This window comes from Protomyctophum parallelum (genome assembly GCF_964188405.1).
Source record: "Protomyctophum parallelum genome assembly, chromosome: 1".
In the NCBI taxonomy this organism is placed as follows: Eukaryota; Metazoa; Chordata; class Actinopteri; order Myctophiformes; family Myctophidae; genus Protomyctophum; species Protomyctophum parallelum.
In genome coordinates, this window is record NC_139697.1 from 74689538 (window position 1) to 74712431 (window position 22894).

Sequence of the window (22894 nt, forward strand, 5' to 3'; positions counted from 1 at the left end):
GTTAGAGGGCAAGAGGAAATACTGTAGATCACTGGTTCCCAAACACTGGGTTTGTGGATCGCGGACACATTTTAATGGGTCCCTTTTATTTATTGTTACCTACATTCTATTTATAATTATTATTTCTTCAAAAGGAATGAAGAAATAAAATAAAAATAAAATAAATTCCATACCTCCCGGGGAGGTATCAAATTTCTCTTTTGGGTGACGGGCTAAAAAGGTTGGGAACCACTGCTGTAAATAGAGTAAAAAGCAACGCTTTATTATTATATTATTTTATCCATGTCACTGTCACCGTCTTCAGGACGGACACAGTAGTTTTTGCCTACTGTAGCTGTTGTGGGCCATGTCAGTATAGTAGTGATGCGCGGGGCGGCTTTTTTTCATAACCCGCCCGTCCCGTCCCGCCACGGGAGCCAGCCCGCACCAACCTGCCCCGCAAAACATTATATATTAATCAACGGTCCGCCCGCCCCGCGGCCCGCGAAAACAAAAAGTAGCTAATGACCGGCTTTTCAACACCCAGCAAGTCCAGTCAAAATTGCACGCCTGCACAGCACCGCGCTCAATTAAGAAAGATTTGGTGCAGATGTGATCATTGCGCTGATGACGGTCATGTTCAGAGCCTCAGAACGGAGAGGGCACTTTTCTCTAATGGTCAAAAAGGCAGAAGCTAAAGCGCCCTTTCATAAGCAACACATTGAAGAACAACAAGCTGATATGAATGAATGAATGCATTTTATTTGTATAGCACCTTTCCAAACGTATAGTTACAAAGTGCTTTACAGACAAGTTATAAAAACAGTAATCATAAAAACAACAAAACATCAGGACATCAGATTTAATAAAGCAAAGAAGAAAATAACAGGTCAATAAAAACAATAAAAAACAATATTAGGAAAAACACTTGGCATACAGATGTGTTTTTAAAAGCGTTTTAAAATAAGGCACTGATTCTGCTAATCTAAGAGCCAAAGGCAGGGAGTTCCAGAGCAAAGGTGCCCGAGCCGCAAAGGCCCGGCCACCCCGAGTGACCAGACGCGTTGCAGGAGGAACTATGAGGGCCCTCCCCGATGACCTAAGGGAGCGCACAGGGTTATGGGGTTTCAGCAAATCTCTTAAATAAATGGGAGCTAGGCCATGTAGAGCTTTAAAAGTAATTAATAAAATCTTAAAATCAATTCTGTAGCTTACAGGAAGCCAGTGAAGACTAGCTAAAATCGGTGTGATATGTTCACGTTTTCTCGTGTTAGTGAGAAGGCGAGCCGCAGAGTTCTGCACCATCTGGAGGCGAGATATATATTTTTTGCTCATACCAGAGTACAGTGAGTTACAGTAATCCAGTCGTGAAGATATGAATGAATGTATGACGGTTTCCAGGTCTGCAAATGACAAAAAAGGTTTAATTTTAGCGATATTTCTGATTTGATGGTAACATGACTAGACTACTTTGGTGATTTGGGTGTTGAAGGAAATATCCGGATCGAAGAAAACACCTAGGTTGCGGGCTGAGTGTGTGATGTTTGCGGATAGGGTGCCAAGTTCAGAATTAAATGATTGGGTTGAGTTTGGGGGGCCAAATATGATAATTTCTGATTTGGATTCATTTAATTGCAGAAAGTTATGAGACATCCAACTCTTTATGTCAGAGAGACACGCAAGAAGGCGTGGTACGTTTCCTGCAACACCAGGTTTAAGGGGGATATACAGCTGCGTGTCGTCCGCATAACTATGGAAATGAATTCCATGGTTCCTAATAATGTTTCCAATTGGCAGCATGTAAATTGTAAAAAGTAGTGGACCAAGGATAGAACCTTGTGGAACGCCACATTTAAAAGGAGCTCGTGATGAGGAGGCCTCCCCAATCACGATTGAGAAGCTTCTGTTTGTTAAATATGATCGGAACCACTCTAAAGCAACGTTGTTTATGCCGACCAGGTTCTTCAGGCGTTCGATTAAAATGGCGTGATCGACAGTGTCAAAGGCAGAGCTCAGGTCTAAAAGGAATAAAATTGAGCAGTCACCGGAGTCTGCATTTAAAAGGAGGTCGTTCGTAACTTTTAAAAGTGCTGTTTCCGTGCTGTGCAAGGCCCTAAAGCCAGACTGAAACGTTTCGAACGCAGAATTAAGATTCATAAAATTGATCAATTGAGTAGATACCGTTTTTTCTAAAATCTTTGATAAAAATTGTAGTTTAGAGATTGGTCTAAAATTGTTTAAAACTAAGGGGTCCAATGAGGTTTTTTTTAGAAGAGGTTGGACCAACGCATTTTTTTAATTCGAGGGGAATATGCCAGTTGACAGAGAACAATTAATAATAGACATGATAGCGGGGGCCACAGTCATTATGTTCTCCTTCAGAAATTTGGTGGGAATTATATCAAGGGGGCATGATGAAGAATTCATGTGTGTGATAGTTTCCAAGAGTGTAGTTAATGTTATTGGGTTGAATGAAGTTAATTGGGAGGGCGGTACCGGGCAGACTTCAGAAACTGTCCGTACTGCAGGCAGCTATGGTTTCACCAGGAGTAGACAGTATGTCACGTCCTGTCCTAGGACGTACCACGCCTGGACCGCCGTCCTTATGTTTGCCCTTCCCCCCCTGTGTGTTTCCCCGCCCCCCTGTTAGACTGACACCTGTGTACTCAGCTGCGGACAATATGGCCATCAAGGCGTGTGGTATTTATGTGTTGCTCCTGTGCTATTCTGTGTTCAGTCTTAATTGTTCCTTGACACGTCGCGTGTGTTTGTTCCTGTGTTTGTTAGCCCTGTGAGGCATTCCTGTCGAATCCTGTGATTCTGTTTTAAGTTAAATAAAGCCCAGTTTCCAGTGCTCCTGTGTGATCGTCCTGCATCCTTCCAACACATCAAGATGTAAAACAGTTAAAGGGAGTCGAACACAGGAAGGAACGAACAGATGACACTCTATACAGGACAGGAGGAAATGCGTGCGCAGGCCAGCAGCGCAATGGAAAAGTTCTACCTGCACTCACATGTAAAAAATGCACCATCAAACTGGCAGGAAGGCAGGAAGACAGACAGACCCTGTTCTAGACAGCATTGGCCTAAAAAAGCCACATCGTAATAAAACATACCTGACGTGAAAACCATTACTGATGCTAGCATTATGTTAATTGAGCGTTCAGCTCATAAATGGCAGCGAAGTCTTTCCCTGCAGCGCTGCAAAGAGAGCTAAAAGGGGTGGATTCAGACAGATGTATCTAATATTAACCATGGCCCTGTCTGGTGTTATTTTTCCTCTACTGAGCACTGAGAATGAAGCACAACCAGATTTCTGAATGACCTGATTTATATGAATGAATATTGATCCAGAATTAGAATAGAATGTAAATACTGTCTGTCTTAAAGCTGTGATACGTTAGCCTGGTTAATAAACCAGACTAATATCGCACGGACCGCGGGATATTAGTCTGGGGAGGCTCAGCTTGGATTTCATTTCCAGGGAAACATTTTCTCTTTGACGCAATTGGTCAGAGCTACTGTCAGTCAAAGGTCTCAAGCATTGAAAGTCACTGTACCAAAGCCCGCCCATATTGCATACCGTGTCCCGATTGGCCGCCCACATTCTCTGGTGTAGGAAATGGGCGTACAATTGAGCCTCTCCAGACCGGAATCCGCCGGCAGGCAATTTATTTTTGCCAACGGCTGATTCGGTCTGGTTTATTAACCAGGCTAGTGATACGTATCATCTCTTTCTCTCTCTCTCTCTCTCTCTCTCTCTCTCTCTCTCTCTCTCTCTCAGGGACTTATCCAGCAACAGGATAAAGGAACTGCCAAGGAACACATTTAAGGGTCTCTCAAGATCTCTCCTCAAGCTGTGAGTATTAAGTCAAGTATCTGGTCCAAGAGTCGGGTACATTAATCAGTGAATGGAATTATTGAAGTTATACCTGATTGCAGACTAATTACTAGAAAAGAAAATTGCAAAGAAAGGCACACTTTTATTTTGTAAAATGAGTCTCTCAAGGACTCGTCAAGCTGTGACTAGTAAGTCAAGTATCTGGCCTAAGAGTCAGGTGCATTAGTGAGTGACTATACAGACTGCCTGACTGCAGACTAATTACCATAACGCTTCTATTTTGGAAAAGGACTCATCTTCTAGAATGTTCCGGGTCTGAACCACATATCAGATTTAGTTCCATTAGAGCATAATCGTGGATTTATTTTCCAACACCTTTGGTTCCTGTAATTCTAGTGGTTAACAATAAATGCACTTTCATAATGTCTTCTTTAAGGGCTAAATAAATACATAAATAAATAGGGACGAAGGTAACAGTAATTGACATACATTAGTTTCCACAGACCATCTTTGAAGACACCTTTTTGGCTAATTCAAATCCACCATCTTGGAATATCTGGTCCCGAAAAGCAACCGGAAACGAATGCTATTGGCTGGAAGGGCAGCGAGGGCATGTCTTAGTAGAGCCAGTATAGAAGCGTACCCTATTTTATCATAGTTTTTTAAAACTAGCAACTGAAAGCATAAAGTATATGTCACAATGATTTCCAAGGTAATACAATCAAGTGTGATTGTGTGAAGTCTGGTCAAATCCCCATTATTGCTCACAAATATGTTGCAGTTTTATTTTTTACTCAATTTTTGTTCCCAACAATTACAAGGAATATTTCTGAACTCTGTTCTCAAAGTCATACATCAATGTCTGTCAACATCTCAATAGGGGGCACGGTGGCACAGTTGGTAGTGCTGTCGCCTCACAGCTAGAAGGTCCTGGGTTCGATTCCCGCTCGGGGCGCTGTGGGTGCTGGCGGCGTGTTTCCTCCTCCGCGTCATCAGTGCCCATACCCGAAGGCGGGGTTGGCGAAAGGGCCTTTCTGTGTGGAGTTTGCATATTCTCCCCGTGTCCCCTAGGGTAGGTACCCTCACAAAAACATGCAGTAATCCTGGTCTCTAAACTACCTCCCCCTGGCCAGCCGGGACGCCTGATGGAGGGGAAAGGAACTGGTTGGAATAACGTGTTCCTTCCACGCGCTACGTCCAACCAGGGAAACTCCCCCCTGTCAGGTGTAAAGGAGCAACTTGGACACTCAAGCATGAAGGAAGCATGAGTTAAGTCCGTTGCTCTCCCTAGGTTGGCGGAGGGTGTGTAGAGCCCAGGATCACATCACAGGATGATTGACACAGGGGTGAAAAATGGGTTAAAAAATCGTGGGACAAAGAATATAAATTAATAAAATAAAATAAAACATCTCAATAGGGAATTAAGGACAGTCCATCATTAAAATGGTCTCTTCCAGCATGACCATCCTTCTCATCCTCCATAGTGCACGCATGAATTAATTAATTATGCCATTGCCTTCGCAGTCGCCCGTTCCGATCCAAAAATAGAGATTTTGGACTGACATGTTCAGATAGTGCTGTCCACCACCATCATCATCATCATCATCATGGACAAAGTATCCCTAGTCAAATTATAAATACTGTAGATCGACTATTTTCAGTATAGGCCTACTATAAATTATGTACTCCCCCCCCCCCCCCCCTTCCTAGAATTGTAGTGGAGTGAATATTTGTCTTTGAAATGTAGTGAAGTGAAAGGCATAAGTATCCAAAGATACAAATACGGTAATAAATAAACACCAAAACAATCTATGCTAAGGGCCCAAGCCACATTGAACAGTGTGTTCTGGTAGCTGGCGGTGGCCCATCACCACCTTTACTAAGACACATTTCAGTTGGTTTTTCCTTTAATTTGTCATCCATTCCATAGCCTCGGCCTGGGCCGTGGCTCAGCGGTCCAGGCACCTTGGCTGGTAATCCAGTCTGGCAGTGTGCCGCGGGTTCGACTCCCAATCCCGATGGCCTTTACTGCATGTCACCCCCCCCCCCCATCTCTCTCCCCATTTCCTGTCAGCCTACTGTGATTCTATCCCTTTACAAAAAAATACTAAAATAAAGGTGAAAGCCACAAGAAAATAGCCTCTACAATCCATCATTCACCTGTCATCCAGCCTTTGTCAAGTTCTCTTTCTGTTGGTTTTTCCTTTAATTTGTCATCCATTTCATAGCCTCTACAATCCATCATTCACCTGTCATCCAGCCTTTGTCAAGTTCTCACCACCTGTATCCTGTTTGTGACAGAAACATTTCCTACAATCCCTCCCTGCGGGTTTGCCGCGATCACTTTGCCCATCTAACCCAATTGCAGTCCCTGTAAGTACATGCATGCGCATGCACACTTATTGCACACGCACATGCACACAAACACTAGTTTTACTATACATTAGCATCACTGTTGGGCAGAAATCTATTTTTTCAACTTTTTTATTTATTTGTATTAACGTCCTACTTAAAAAAAAAATATATATATATATATATATATATATATATATAGTGGGGGGAGATATGAACAAGCAGCCACAGGCTGCAATTCATGGAAAGGAGAGGGTGGGATATTTTTTTAGTAAGGGAGAGTGCACATCATGCAGCCAATTACTCCCAAAGAAGTGCATGTGTTGACGGTGTTAGAACACTGCCTACGGTAGGTAGATGAACTGTTCTCTATTGTTACTGCAGAGCCCTGGAGGGAATGGACATTCCAGACATTCAGCCTCAGATGTTTCTGCCCATGGACAAGCTTTCTCATATGTACGTACCCTTCAACCATGTTCAGCCTCTCTCATATGCTTCAGTGTCATATTGTCGCTGTCGGGCAGAATCCTTTTAATGTCCAAAACCATTACTTCTCAGGAAATTGGAAACATTACTTGTGTTCCCACTGGTTCCAATGTAGCTATCATTTAGTCACAAAGACATAGTTGGTTATATTTATAAAACCAACACAAAAAAACACCGCTTTTATTTTAACTTTCAAAAGGTTTAAAAAATAGCAAAAATACCTAAGGTTGAACACTGATCTATGATGTTGCTTTTAAACCTTAGCTATGTGCGTCTCTGTGTCGGGCACGGAAAGCTGCAATGCGGTAACTCTGTCATTTCTCAACCGTTTCGGACGCGGGAAGGCTCGCCGGAACAGGGCCGGCCCCCTGGGCGTGTTCCTGGGGGTCTGGATGTTCCGGGGACCCCCACATGGTAACTGTCATTTTTTTGTCAGGTTTTTCCAAAAAATGTACAGTACAGAGCACAGTACAGTACAGTAACTATAACAATACATGTATAGTTGCACCGCTCACTTCACTTCCCATTTTTGATATAAACAAACTCCAAATATGCATTTTTTTATTTCAATCAATTCATAAACTACTCCCAGCCTGTTTTCAAAATGTATTCCATTTTAATAACGAAATCCACAATCATTACACCAGAGCATCCATTGATCTTCATTCTGCTTTCTTCAGGACAACATCGGCCCAATTTTCCATCAAGTTCAGAGGACCACACTTTTGGAATAACTTACCGTCTCATATCAGAATCTGTACTAGTCTCTGCTCCTTTAAGAGACAATTACTGCTATTTTTATTAACAAGCTTGGGCAACACGCCCTAGTCATGTTATTAATTGATATTTTATTTTTAGAATATCTTTTGTTTTTTCATTATTATTATTTACAATCCTTAGGTTTACCAATATTATTCATACCTTAATTTCTGTTATTTAAGCTCAACCGTGTAGCTTCCATATGGGAAGGCCACTCGATAAGCCCCTTTGGGTTTTTTTGGCACTTCCAGCACATGCATGTAATGAATCTTGTTTCCTATTTGAAATATTTTCTTTCTGTATTTTTTATTTTATTTTACCATATTGTTGTTATTATTTTACATGTGCAAATAAACTAAACACAGATATGACTTTTTTTGTAACATTCACATAACTTATCTTTCTTATTTCTTCTCTGTATGTACGTAACAACCTTTTTCCTTTCCCGCTGTCTCCTTTCATACCTTATCATAAAACATAAAAGCAATTATAATAAGAATGCCTCGTATTTTTTATGCGTTTGGTCACAGACATGATTCTTATTATAATCACCCTGTAGCTATTTCAAGACGTTCCAGTACTGCTCGTACGCGCCCCACGTCCGCTCCTGCAAGCCCAACACGGACGGGATCTCTTCCTTCGAGGACCTGCTGGCCAATGTGGTGCTGAGGGTGTCCGTCTGGGTCATGGCCGTCCTCACCTGCGTCGGCAACCTGTTCGTCATCGGCATGAGGTCGCTGATACGCTCCGAGAACAGCCTGCACACCACCTGCATCAAAGTCCTCTGCTGTGAGTTCACATTACACACACCTTCGCTGTCCGGTTCAGACACTTTTATCCACGGCCGCGGAGGGAACATGCAGGCATTGACACCAGCTTGTTAATGCCTGTGCATACCACACCTCTTTGGTGGACTTAACTAGATAAAGTGCCCCTCGGGGCACAGGTCTCCACCAGGGCAGGTCAGGTTGTGGCCTCCTGGTGGCGCTGCCTATAATATGCCAATGTGAAAAGGGTGCCATTTCTTCTAACGCCTTGGATGGCAATCAGATGATTTGGGGCATTTTGTTACAAAAATGTGTTTTGCAAAAATCCACCTGTTGGTGGCGCTATAACAGGCCAATGTGAAAAGGGTGTGATATATTCCTCAGCCTAGTAGGAAAGTCACGGACCAATCCTGCAAACTTTGAAAGCCAATATTAGCTATTTAGGATGGAATAGGAAATATCGGACAGATCCGGCTTGAACACATGACTATAGAGATAGTGTGTAAAGATTTGCGGGATTTTTGGACAGAATCTGGAGGAGTAATATAAAAAAAAGTTTTTCAAAAGTCGGCCTCCTGGTGGCGCTATAACAAGCCGTTCTGGAAGATTTTGGGCAGAGGTTCATCGTTGGCATCCAGGGAGTGTGTGTGCAAAATTTGGCATCAACCGGGTTAACGGTTCCGGAGATTAGCTGTACACAGATGAACAATTTACAATTTAGGCATTTAGCAGATGGCAGATTTACATAAAGCAAGAACAAAAAAAGCATGGGAATACATCACATAAAAAGCATTTATCATGAAACATGCGTAAGCTAAGAACGTAACAGTGGAATATCTATATAATGAAACTATACATAGTACTCTACTATACTATACATATGTACTATGACGTGCTATGACTACATACAGTGCAATTATAGTGCTGTCTACATAACATGCTATAAGTCTGTATCAAATGCTTTCTAAGTCTACAGAAATGCTATCTAAGGGGGTAGGATAAGTGCTATGGGCCATGATGGAGTCTGAAAAGGTGGGTTTTCAGACTACGGCGGAAGATTGGGAGTGATGCTGCAGTTCTGACTGCAATGGGAAGTGCATTCCACAGTTTTGGAGCCAGAAGTGAGAAGAGTTTGGGACGTGTGGAGCGTTGTCCCAGTGTTTTTAGTGAGGGTACTTCCAGTTTCCCTGTGTTGGCTGATCTGAGTGTGCGGGAGGGTTTGTAGGGTTCAATCATACTTGCAAGATATGGGGGAGCCATACCTTTGGTTGCTTTGAATGCCAGCATCAGAGTTTTGTATTCTGTGTGGGCAACGACTGGGAGCCAGTGGAGGGAACGAATGGACACACACACACACACACACACACACACACACACACACACACACACACACACACACACACACACACACACACACACACACACAGACAGAGTGCAAAACATACTCTCTCCCCATGCGTTCGGTCTGGTGGAGACAATTAATGCCGGTGCTCGGCTCCAGAATCTGCCTCCTGCGCTCGTGAAAGAAGAAGGCATGCACAGTTGATTAAGAGAGGAGGGAGGAGGGGGGGAAAGGAACTGGTTGGAATAAAGTGTTCCTTCCACGTGCTACGTCCAACCAGGGAAACTCCCCCCTGTCAGGTGTAAAGGAGCAACTTGGACACTCAGGCATGAAGGAAGCATGAGTTCAAGTCCGTTGCTCTCCCCATGTCCCTCATATATGGGGACTAGGTTGGCGGAGGGTGTGTAGAGCCCAGGATCACATTAGATAATTGACACAGGGGTGAAAAATGGGTTAGGGAAGTGAATAACAAAGACTCTGGTGACCTGTAATGCACAATCATGTCAAGACTGTGGTGTACTCATTTGGTCTTGTTTAGTTTGTATTTAGTTTTTTGTCTGTGCATTGTAATGTCCGTATTGTGGTTGTTTCCTATGATTGTTCAGCTGTGAAATTTCAGAGCCTCAATAAAAATACATTGAGAAAAAAAAGAGAGGAGGGAGAGAGATTAATAATTGTGTTCTTCTATTGCTACATCCTTATGAATTTTCTGATTGTGAAATACATAATTTTATGTGACCTGAAACTGACGGGTTCATGAGCTCCAGCACATTAATAAATTAAGCACTGGACAGTATGTCATGATTGAGGCTTGCCACTGTCTAGTTTTGACGATATGCCTTCTAGGCAGACTCTACATCAGGGGTTCTCAACATTTGTGGCTGTCAAACCCCCGAGGGGTCGCGACCCATGGGTTGAGAATCCCTTCTCTACATCACGCAATACATCACAACAGATATCAGCATGATACACACGTGTCCCCGGAGATTCCCCTTTCTGAGCTATGGACTTTGACAATTCAATCACAGAAATCCTTTATGGTAACACCTAATGAAAGTAAAATTAGCATGCATGCACACACACACACACACAATATTTTGCATCCCATCCTCTGGCCACTCCAATATTTTATCCTTCTAATCCTATACTTACCCACCAAAGTCAGAAATGTGATTTATATCTCTAGTCTAGAGAATTTGAAAGGACGGGAACTAAGTTTAAAGTGATTGTTCTTGTGAAACAATCTTGTAGCACAGTGGTTCTCCAATGGGGATACGTGCATGAGCCTCAATGTATTTTTGAGGTATTTGCTAATTAGTTTTGCACGAACCGCCGAGCAGGATCTGAAAGTGAGGAAGGCACTTGCATGGAGTGCCCTGACTGGCATGACCAGTTTATGGAACTTCAATCTCCCCCGACAAATCAAGCAGCTTCTCAAAACAACCCAAAACAACCAAAACATTTATAAAGCCATTCTGGGTGACCTGCCGTCTTACATTTCATCCAAATTCGACTTGGTCCAAAATTGTCTCAACCTCAGGTCAAATGCTTGGAGCATTCAGCATTCAAATCCGAGGGGAGGAAAATGTCTGGCCTTCTTTGGCCCTTGGTCGTGGAACGATCTACAGTCCAGACTAAAAATTGTTTTGGCTTTGAAAGTTCCCTTGAGAAGTTTCAAAAGGATCACCTTAGATGTACAGTCCAACATCTGCACATGTTTGGATATGTACTAGCCTATGTTCATGCCTAGCTATTTATTATGTCTGTTCAGTTTTTGTATATTGTGTATTTTGCCCTGCTACAAAATAATTAGTACTTTGGTGATGTGTTGTATGTATTTATTCATAGGTACTTTGAGGTGTATTATGGTTTTATTTGCCGTTCCAAAATGTAACATTGACGATGTAGTATGGAAGTGTAATTTTATTTCTGCCTCTTGGCTAGTTCCCACTTGTAAAAGAGACGCAGTCTCAATGTGTTTTTACTGGTTAAATAAAGGTTAAAAAAAACTAACAAAAAACAGCTCTTTTAACCCTTGGACTGCCAGTCCCAATTTTTTTGTTTGGGTAACAAATTGGCATATTTTTAATTCATCGTTTTAACATACAAGAAAGATCTGGTGGATTGAAGAGATGTTTTCTTTTTTTTCATTCATTGCAAATGTATTCTCTCGAATCGCCACCAGATGGCGGGAAAGCACCATTATGCTGATTTTGGCTAAAATAGACGGATCTTCCTAAGTCACTTCCGGTTCAACGATCAACAACATCCTGTAGTATTTTGACCCTAGTCAATAGCTTGGCTGGTCCGGATTGCTAAGCTAATGCTATATTTTTCATAACTAAGTCAAAGTAACCTCAAATCAACCCCAAAAGATCGCAAAATATCACATTTTTGACAGCGACGCACATAGAGACGGCGCGCGTGCACGATAGCGCACGATCACGCGGATTTCGGCCGTTTTTTGATAAATTACATCCAACATTAGTGATATTAGCGAAAAAATATTAATTTTTGCTCTTTTGACCCCGCGATAACTGATATTGATTGTCATTCAGTTTTTTCCGTTAACGGGAGGTTTAGATTTTTCGATTAATTCCGGTTTTTCCGTGAATTGTAGGCCAAGGGTTAAGAGCCATCCACTATTTGCTGTTCAACGTAATTCCGGCTATATCATTTATGAGCAGCAAAATCAGTTCATATGCCTCTGCAATGTGCGTTGAGCCAAAATAAAAAGACGTGCGGGTGTGGTCTGTTCTATTGTTCCAGGTGCAGACTGTCTAATGGGGGTGTGGTCTGTTCTATTGTTCCAGGTGCAGACTGTCTAATGGGGGTGTGGTCTGTTCTATTGTTCCAGGTGCAGACTGTCTGATGGGGGTGTGGTCTGTTCTATTGTTCCAGGTGCAGACTGTCTGATGGGGGTGTGGTCTGTTCTATTGTTCCAGGTGCAGACTGTCTGATGGGGGTGTGGTCTGTTCTATTGTTCCAGGTGCAGACTGTCTGATGGTGGTGTGGTCTGTTCTATTGTTCCAGGTGCAGACTGTCTAATGGGGGTGTGGTCTGTTCTATTGTTCCAGGTGCAGACTGTCTAATGGGGGTGTGGTCTGTTCTATTGTTCCAGGTGCAGACTGTCTAATGGGGGTGTGGTCTGTTCTATTGTTCCAGGTGCAGACTGTCTGATGGGCGTGTACCTGTTCTATTGTTCCAGGTGCAGACTGTCTGATGGGGGTGTGGTCTGTTCTATTGTTCCAGGTGCAGACTGTCTGATGGGGGTGTGGTCTGTTCTATTGTTCCAGGTGCAGACTGTCTGATGGGGGTGTGGTCTGTTCTATTGTTCCAGGTGCAGACTGTTTGATGGGCGTGTACCTGTTATTTCTGGGCATGTCTGACGTGAAGTTCCGGGGACAGTACAACAGGAACGCTCTGGTCTGGATGGAAAGCGTGGAATGCAGAACCATCGGCTTTCTCGCCATGCTCTCCTCTGAGGTAAATGGTGCATATAGCGTCTTTATCCAAGGTGCTTTACATAGATTACATTCACCCATTCACACACCGATGGAGGGGGAAACCATGCAAGGCACCAACCTGCACATCAGGAGCAATTAGAGGTTTTGGTTTTAAGATGTTGATATTCATTTTGTATTCATCCTTAGGACCCCAAATCACACCGTGGAAAGCATGAGTGTCTATTTCAAACAAAGTGTTTTTTTTTTACTGGGGTGTCAGCAGGGATTGCCTGTCATAATTTGACCCCCCAGTATTAGGATGTATTAGGATGTTGATATTCATTCATCAGCCAACACTCCCCCCACTCACAGGTAGTCCCCCCCCCCCCCCCCCCAACACTCGCCCTTTTGATTTACATCAAAGGGGCATGTGAGCTCAAACCCACAATTCAACATTTTGGTTTTAAGATGTTGATATTCATTTTGTATTCATCCTTAGGACTCCAAATCACACCATGGAAAGCATAAGTGTCTATTTCAAACAAAGTGTCGTATTTTGACAGCAGGAATTGCCTGTCATAATTTGACCACCCAGTATTAGGATGTATTAGGACGTTGATATTCAGGACGTATAGGGCCTTAGTCCTACTCCTCCTCCCAAGCAACACTCCCCACTGACAGGTAGTTACCACTGCGGTAAATAAATAAAAAACTCTTGTATGTAGCACAATCCATTCTACTGCAGCTGTTCCATCCTGTGTGTAAGAATACATTGAACTCTGTGTACAAAATGTACTCCTCCGAGTCCTCTTGGCTACATTTTGTAAGGGCCAGCCTACACTGGGGACGGAACGGAACCGTACCGTGGGCGGAGCGGAGCGGAAGCAGCTATAGGTGGCTCAGGCTGCACCGAAAATGCGTCCGTCCTGCGGGGAGTTCTGTATTTATTTATTTTTCCCTCTGAACTTGAAGGCAAGGCATGGGGCTGCGTAACCTCCGCAAACGGAGCGGAGATATTCTGTCCCCAGTGTAGCCCGTCTCTGCCGGGCGGAAACCTCATTATGTCCAAGACTGTGCATTTTCGGGATACAAATTCGCTTCACAGTATGATCAAGTAGTGCATTAATTTATGAGAGAAAATAATTGCCAATATTGCAAGACAGACTTCTATCAGAATTCTAACAAAAGTTAGAATATGGAGTTAAGAGGTTTCTGCCTGACGGTAACGGTATAGGTATGTTGTGTATGTTCCACTGTCCAGTGTTGGAAAGTAACTGTATTTAAGTAATGTACGTAAGTACAATTTTGAGGTATTTGTACTTCCTTGAGTATTTCCAATACTTTTACATCTACTACACTACATCTCGGATCCAAACATTGTACTTTTAATCCACTACATTTATTTGAAAACTTAGTTACTTTGTTACTTTGTAGATTTTTATTATTATTACAAAGTAATACATACATCAACCACTTCAGCCCTATACATTTAGGCCATTTGAAAATAGCCAATCTACAAGCTCACAATGCATTGTGAGCTTGTAGATATGCAATTTCCAAAAGGTTTTTATACATTTGAAAACTTGAAATGGGACATTCTTCATAATTATTACTTTAACTTTTGGTACTTAAAGTGATCGATACCAATACTTTTACTCAAGTACAATTCTGGTCATTTTACTTTTATTTCTACATTGCAGTATCGATACTTTTACTTAAGTAAAAAACATGTGAGTACTTTCCCTGCCACTGCAGGTGTCCGTGCTCCTCCTGACCTACCTGACCTTGGAGAAGTTTCTGGTCATCGTCTTTCCCTTCAGCAACCTCCGTCCCAGCAAACCACAGACTGTGGTGAGTCATGCTGTAGGGATGCAACAATATTGTCGTATTAACAAAAATATCTCAATATTGAGCACCCTGCCATTTAGCTTAACTTAGCTAGCTTAGCTTTAGTCGACCAGTGCTGCAGCCCAACTCCAAGCACCAAGAAGCTAAAGTGGCTCACAGCCTCACACAAGCATAAGTAAGTCTTGCCGAGCCCTGAGGTCCATAGGGCAGAAGCCTATCTCCTGTTTCCTTAGCGTGAGTCAGCTTGATGTACAAGTACACCCGGACATGACGTTAGTATATCATAGGGACTTGCCCCCAATCCAACCCTTGATGTCAAGCAGGGAGGCATTGTTTTAATTTTAACTTTGCTATGTCCCGGCCGGGTATCGAACCCTGACCTCCCAGTCTTAGGACGGACAAATCTAGGACAAATTAGCCTAAGCATACTTTTGTCTGAGCACGTCATAACAATAACAATAAAGTGAACATTTGGAACGTAATTTATTTTAAATATTGTGATTAATATTATATCACAATATGTTACGACATTACTCATAAGTTAATTTATTAATAGCCAAGTACCAGCAGACTCGAATTGCACCAAATGCCAGGCTGTGGGCTGTCCACTAGCCATTCATCCCCTGGAATGCTACGCATCGGGCGGTAGGGGAGGGAAGAGCGACCTCTGTATCTGCACTTACGGTATACTCCAGTCTACAGTACTGGTTGGTCCGGTCACCTGAACAGCAGGGAGAAGAACTAGGCCAGACAGTTCCTCTGCATTTGTTACATCCTCGCGGTGAAGCTCCTCTCTGTCAGGGGAAAATATAGAGGCTGATGACTTAATGTGTACCGGCAGCGACAAGTCCTCCCACTAGACCAAAATAGGGACCAGCTGAGACACACAAAATGCTAAATTTGTGGTAAAGTGGTAAGTGGTAAAAAATAATTGCTAGAGAAGCTGTATCTTGCCTGTGTATTTTTGGTTTTTCGTCGTAAACCTACAATCTTCTCTGGCAAACTACAAAGCTTAGAATAGTGTGCACTTACCGGTACTTTGATATTAGTCTGGGGTACCATGCTCTGTAGGTGAAATGTTACCATTATGTTTACCAGTGATGGAATATGACCTTCCCACATGGTTTAATAATAATATTAACTAGAACTGCACTCTGTCGAGTGCATACTTGCTTGTTGCACACTAGTAGGCCATAAATGGCCAACTAGTGCGCAAGCAGAGCGCGCAAGTACTTTCGACCGCTGTAAACTGTCAAATCTCAGTATATCTGTGAAGGAACGTTTGAAATGTATAATTATTAGGTGTAACTATTTGCTACCTACCTACTTTATGCATATAAACACCTAGTATTATTAAGTATGGTTCAAGTTTCTATCTATATAAGAAATACAGTTTTATCGATGTAGATATATTCTAGATCCCTTTGATCATTGATATGTGATGAAATAAAAGGTATATAAACTGAATTAAAATATATTATACAGTATAATTATTTTATTATTTATTGTAAATTGTCAATTGTTTTAAATTTATTTCATCTTGGACTATAGTGATATTAATACTAAATCAGGAGAAGGCAGTGGTACAAAGATAAGAACAGATAAAATAAGGCAACGACATTAAAAAACAAGCAGTAATACAATACAGTGATATAGATCTTTATCTTTTACATGTATACATACGTGTTCTACTCTTTCTAATATCCTGATTTCATTTTGAATTATTTCAATGGAAATAATATATAGTCATATATATACACAACATGTACTCTGGTCCCAGCAAATCAGGCACATTTGCTATTTTATTTTATTATGTATATAGTATACGTATGACTAGTGCTAAATGATGACGTGAGACATACGTATACATATACTATATAGAGTATGTAGTTGTAAGTTGATTAGCGGTATACTGTGGTTACTTTGCGCCAAAAACTGTGCCAGCCGACCCGCCATTTGATGCGTATGCGAATAAAACAGCAGATTTGTGCCTGGTTTGCTGGGACCAGATTACATAAATGACCATATTTCTTACGTCATCATTGAGAGCTAGTCATACATATACACACCACGTACTCTGGTCCCAGCAGATCAGGCACAATTTGCTATTTTATTTTACTGATTATACATACGTATGACTAACTCTAAATGATGACGTAAGACATACGTATACATATACATATACTATATAGAGTATGTAGTTGTAAGTTGATTAGCGGTATACTGTGGTTACTTTGCGCCAAAAACCGTGACAGCCAACCCGCCATTTGATGCGTATGCAAATAAAACAGCAGATTTGTGCCTGGTTTGCTGGGACCAGATTACACAAATGACCATATTTCTTAGGCCTAATAAAAAAAAACTTTGGTTTCCGGTTGCCGACCGACTCTATTAAATATTATTTTATTGGCATTTGGTGGAAAAAAAGAAGAAAAAAAAAAGAAGCTCAGAATGCGACCGAGTAAGACCCAAAAGGTCTTTATTAAAATTAAAATTATCTTTGATGAGACCATTGGGATGCGCGAAGTCAAAATAAAGTTTTCTTTCGTCTAAAATATCACGTGCGCAAATGTTTTGGAATGCGTCATCGCGAGGAGACGCACAACACAACAGTGACAACATACAGCATGGACCTGTGCACGGTGTCTGTGACTGTCCACTGCCCGTGCAAAGCACCGCCACAGATCATACGATTGAGTACAAAAACATTTGAAGACATAATTAAGGAGGTGAAACCGTGCCGGTGTCGGTTTAAGTCCGCAGAAGGGAGACACGACCGAGCGGATAAATGGACTATCATCTCAGCCGACATACTCTCCCCCCCCACCCTGGAGCCTCTAGGCGCCCAGGCTGGGTGCGTGCTGGGCATGTTTGACTTTCGGTATCTATAGCCCTGAGATGCGAGGAGGAGGAAACCCATTCGGCTCATGCTTCTACCCCGTCAGAACGTTAGCTAACGTTAGCTTAGCCCCATATATGTGCTCGGAGCTACAGAATGAGCGTAGGGAGAGGAGAGGGCACATATGGGGCTAACGTTAGCTATGTTTTTGTCTTTTAATAACTAGCACTATAGCTATGTTGATGCCAGCAACACGTTCTAACTTTTTATGTCAAAACATGAATGGGCGTAGGGAGAGGAGAGGGCACATATCATATATGGGGCTAACGTTAGCTATGTTTTTGTCTTTTAATAACTAGCACTATAGCTATGTTGATGCCAGCAACACGTTCTAACTTTTTATGTCAAAACATGAGCTGGAAAGCAGAGGTTGTTTTACGTTAGGTGGGTTGTTGCTGACACCACCGTTACCTAAAACTGGATGGCCAATAAATGAAGTACACGTGATTTCACAATGTTTACAAGCATGAAAGATTCATGCCACCCCAAAACACAGGCGCAACTAAATAAAATAGGGGGCTTGCAAATGTAGTCTTAGACCTGCCATGATTCCACAGTTCAAATGAACTGAGTTGCAGGCAGGAGGAGGGGCAGCAGTTTGACGTGACTGTGCATTTCATTACTGTCAGAGCCTTCTAGTTACTGTAAGACAGTACAATTTACAATTTAGGCATTTATCAGACGCTCTTAATCCAGAGCGATTTACATTAAGCAAGAACAAAAAGCATGGGAATACATCACATAAAAATAATTTATCATGAAACATGCGTATTAAGTATTCAACCAGTGTGTGGACATTCTACTCAAAGTTTTCAAATGTTTAGCTGTAGGCATGTAGACGTAGTGTTATGTGTACTTGAACCATTCATTATTTAAAATATGGTATTTCAGGCAAATATTGAAGTTATTAAAAAAGAAGCCTATCCATCATTGCCGTAGGAAAAAAAAAAGTTTAAAAAAAATCCTCTCTACCCATCCTTCCCACGAAAAAATAAAATAAATAAAATAAATTCCTTGCTACCCAACTTTCCCACGAAAAAAAAAAAAAAAAAAAAAAAAAAAAAAATTCCCTACCTACTCAGCCCAAAAATGACAGCCAATCGGAAACCAAAGTTATTTTTTTTTAGGCCTTATACGTCATCATTGAGAGCTAGTCATACATATACACACCACGTACTCTGGTCCCAGCAGATCAGGCACAATTTGCTATTTTATTTTACTGATTATGTATATAGTATGCGTATGACTAGCTCTAAATGATGACGTAAGACATACGTATACATATACATATACTATATAGAGTATGTAGTTGTAAGTTGATTAGCGGTATACTGTGGTTACTTTGCGCCAAAAACCGTGACAGCCAACCCGCCATTTGATGCGTATGAAAATAAAACAGCAGATTTGTGCCTGGTTTGCTGGGACCAGATTACACAAATGACCATATTTCTTACGTCATCATTGAGAGCTAGTCATACATATACACACCACGTACTCTGGTCCCAGCAGATCAGGCACAATTTGCTAGGACGTATAGGGCCGGACGATATATTTATTTTAAAAAAAAAGGTTAAAAACTAGGAATAAAAATCAAAAGAGGGGCAAACAAGAAGGGTTTGTGTGTGTGTGGGGGGGGGGGTTATGTAGGGAAAGCCAGTTTGAAAAGGTGGGTTTTGAGTGTGCTTTTGAACATTTCGAAGGTGGGGGCAGCTCTGATGTGGGTTGGGAGTGAGTTCCAAAGAGAAGGGGCAGCCACTGCGAAGGCCCTGTCTCCCTATGTCCGTTTGTTGGATCTGTGGGGTTCCAGTTGGTTGGCAGTGCTTGACCTGAAGGAGCGGGAGGGGACATGGCGGTTGATGAGTTCAGAGAGGTAGAGGGGGGCCTGGTTGTTGAGGGTTTTGTAGGTGATGGTGAGTATTTTGAATTCAATTCTGGACTTGACTGGGAGCCAGTGGAGTTCGCAGAGGATGGGTGTGATGTGGTCCCTGGATCTGGTTCTGGTGAGTAGGCGGGCGGCGGAATTTTGAACATATTGTAGTTTTTTGAGGACCTTGGTGGTGACGCCATACAGGAGGCTATTGCAGTAGTCGAGTCTGGATGTGATGAAGGCATGAATGAGTGTTTCAGCGGCCGTGTGGGATAGCATGGGACGAAGGCGGGCAATGTTACGGAGGTGGAAAAAGGCGGTTTTGGTGATCTGGTTGACATGGGGCTGGAAGGAGAGGGTGGGGTCAAGGATGACACCAAGGTTGCGGACTCGGGTGGAGGGGGTGACAGTGGAGCCATCAATGGTGAGGGAGAAGTCATGGGAGGAGCGGGTGAGTGAGTCAGGGCCAATGATGAGGATTTCAGATTTATTTCAGTTGAGTTTTAGGAAGTTTGTTTGCATCCATGTTTTGATGTCAGTCAGGCAGGAGGTGAGAGTGGAGTGGGTGATGGCGGTGATGGTTTTGGCAGGGAGATACAGTTGAGTGTCATCGGTATAGCAGTGGAAGCGGAGACCATGAGTGCGGAGTATCTGGCCAAGGGGGAGCATGTAGAGGATGAAGAGAAGGGGACCAAGTACTGAACCTTGGGGGACGCCGTGGGTGACAGGTGACGTGAGTGATTGGCAGTTATTGATGGAAATAAAATGCTGTCTGTCAGTGAGATATGATTGGAACCAGGAGAGGGCAGTGCCAGTGATTCCAAGGGTGGATTTGAGGCGTGAGATGAGTATGGAGTGGTGAATGGTGTCGAAGGCGGCACTGAGGTCAAGGAGGATGAGGATGTTGAGTGAACCGGTGTCAGCAGATAGCAGCAGATAGCAGGTTTAAAAAGAAAACGTAAACTGACCTACTGAGGTATTTGATGGATGAATGGTCAAAGTTGTGTTGTTAATAATTTTTAATTGTAACACCAGAACCACCCTTACATTAGATAGATAGATAGATAGATAGATAGATAGATAGATAGATAGATAGATAGATAGATAGATAGATAGATAGATAGATAGATAGATAGATAGATAGATAGATAGATTATACTACCACTACTCAGTGGCGTGTTGACATACCATTGCTACTATTATCATATGGCTCTCTTTCCTCTTCCACCAGAGCTAAACAGTTTACTGTTATCCTCCTATCAGATTGTCCTGCTCTCCATCTGGGTGGCGGGCTTCATCATTGCTGTCGTACCCCTCCTGAACGAGGACCTGTTTGGGAACTACTACGGACGCAACGGGGTGTGCTTTCCCCTGCACTCCGCCCGAGAAGAGAAGCCTATTGCCAAGGGTTACTCCATAGGAATATTCCTGGGTAATTTGAATTGATACAAATCCATCATTGCTTCAATGTTAACAGTCATTAATCATCATCATGTTAATTCCAAGGACCCCCGAGGGGTCCATTGGTTTGTACACTTGCAGAGAGCCCTTACAGACCTGTAAGTGTCCCTGCACTCCACTTGGAGAACCACCACTGCAGACCTTTCCTGACCAAAAGTCTGCCTCCCTCTTGAATGCTCCACTGCAGCCACCAGGCGTCAATGCAGAGAATGTTCCCTTTTTAATCAATGAATGATGCTCCACTGCCGACGTTGCCTTGTGTTCGATGGCAGCATCCAACCTCATAATTCACCCTGGTTAATGTTTTGATGCCAAACGCAACGCAACACAGTGGGTGGAGCTTTGACCTTATGCTGCCCGTGCGTGCGTGCGTGTTCACTCACAGTCACAATCGGGTCTATCTTTAAGGCAATACAGCAGGGGCAACCATCTCAGGCATGAGATCCACCACCATTTTAACTTACTTACTACAAACATTGAATAAGTCAATAGTTTTACATGAGTAATGAAGGCTTAATAAAGTCTTATTCACATCAGACAATGCAAAAACATTCCATGGGGCTTTTAAAATACTACTGAAGCTACTTGGTTTAAAAAACAAGAAAGAATACAGATTCTCAGTTATCAAGATAAGAAGTTTATTTGATAGGACAGCACCACACTGAATAAATATAATATTCTTCAAACCACCAGGCACACCAAACAGACACAGGGGATAAGACAAACTATCCAAGGATGCTTGATAAGCAGCTGCACTCATCATTGGCTTGCTGAGATGTCTACTGGCATCTTCATTCTGTCCCTGCATGTCCCAGGAATACTGTACCTACAGTACCTGTCTGGAATCTGCTCTGATCATATACCACTGCACCTTGTGCACAAACAAACTAGCACCAGCTGTCTGAATCGTTAGGGATCTGTGGCACTCACACCATTTTAACATGCAATGCGAGAGTGCGGAGTAGCCAATACCGACTCGGGACCTGCTGCCCTCCACACTTCTTGTCAGCAGGATCTGCAGGCACTGCAGTCTATTGACTCCACTGTGGTGCCGCAGCGTGTATATGTAGGTGGCGAGCCTCTTTGCCCTCCTAGCTGTGCCTTGGCTTGGCTCCAACAGTGCCAGTTTGCTCGCTGCCAGTTCCGGCTGCCTGACCTCACCTTGTCTGTGACACACGAAACCCATTGAGGTCCATTTGTGGTGCCATAACTGCCATTCGTGGCATTCTTGTTTAGTCACTATTCATTCAGATGTCCACACACTCCTCATCCCGTGCAAGGCATTCCAAGTGCCCTCCAGACCTACAGATCCTGTCCGGACAAAGCAGAATTGTATTCTGAGGGCATGTACTGTAGTCTGTGGTAATGGTCTATATTGGTCAGTAAACAGAATGGTTGAGCTTGATTTAGCTGTCAAACTATATAATCATTGGTGTGCGGTTGTAAAAGTACAATTTGTGTAGATTATTAATAGGTAGATAAGATTAGGACTTTAATATTATGTTGGATAGGTTAGTGTTTGAAACTGAAGATTATAGGTTTAGATTGATTGTGTTTATTTATTGAGTTGCACTGTGGATGTTTCTTTTGTTAATGTTAAAAATCATGTTTTAAAACCACACACTTGTAAAAACTTGAAACAGGTTTCATCCCCTAGACTGCAGTTGCTTTGCTTGTTGAGATGAGTCAACTCTAAGCTAATTGGCAGAATGGTGCAGACAAAATCTAAAACATCAAAATACTTTGATGCCAGCTGTTCAGCAGTAGACTAGATAGCTCTCCGGTGTCAAATGCACAGCCCAGAAAATAATTGGACTCCCCCTGTGCTCAACGGAAGACACTCCAGA

General features: G+C 42.5%; 2 protein-coding genes across 5 annotated transcripts in view; one reads left to right on the top strand and one right to left on the bottom strand.

Annotated features, from left to right (window-relative positions):
• LOC310863201 (uncharacterized protein) overlaps nucleotides 1-22894 on the bottom strand; it is a 322397-nt gene that overhangs the window by 145260 nt on the left and 154243 nt on the right. The window lies entirely within an intron of this gene.
• The window catches only part of LOC310863175 (relaxin receptor 1-like), a 121898-nt gene that overhangs the window by 97245 nt on the left and 1759 nt on the right, over nucleotides 1-22894 (top strand). For 3 of the 4 annotated variants that reach the window (XM_083771342.1, XM_083771344.1, XM_083771345.1), the window contains 7 exons: nucleotides 3764-3838; nucleotides 6122-6193; nucleotides 6557-6628; nucleotides 7977-8206; nucleotides 12867-13012; nucleotides 14728-14823; nucleotides 20850-21018. In XM_083771342.1, coding sequence (XP_083627468.1) covers nucleotides 3764-3838; nucleotides 6122-6193; nucleotides 6557-6628; nucleotides 7977-8206; nucleotides 12867-13012; nucleotides 14728-14823; nucleotides 20850-21018 — 860 coding nt within the window. The remainder of the gene's footprint in view (nucleotides 1-3763; nucleotides 3839-6121; nucleotides 6194-6556; nucleotides 6629-7976; nucleotides 8207-12866; nucleotides 13013-14727; nucleotides 14824-20849; nucleotides 21019-22894) is intronic. The other variant, XM_083771343.1, reaches the window with a different exon arrangement.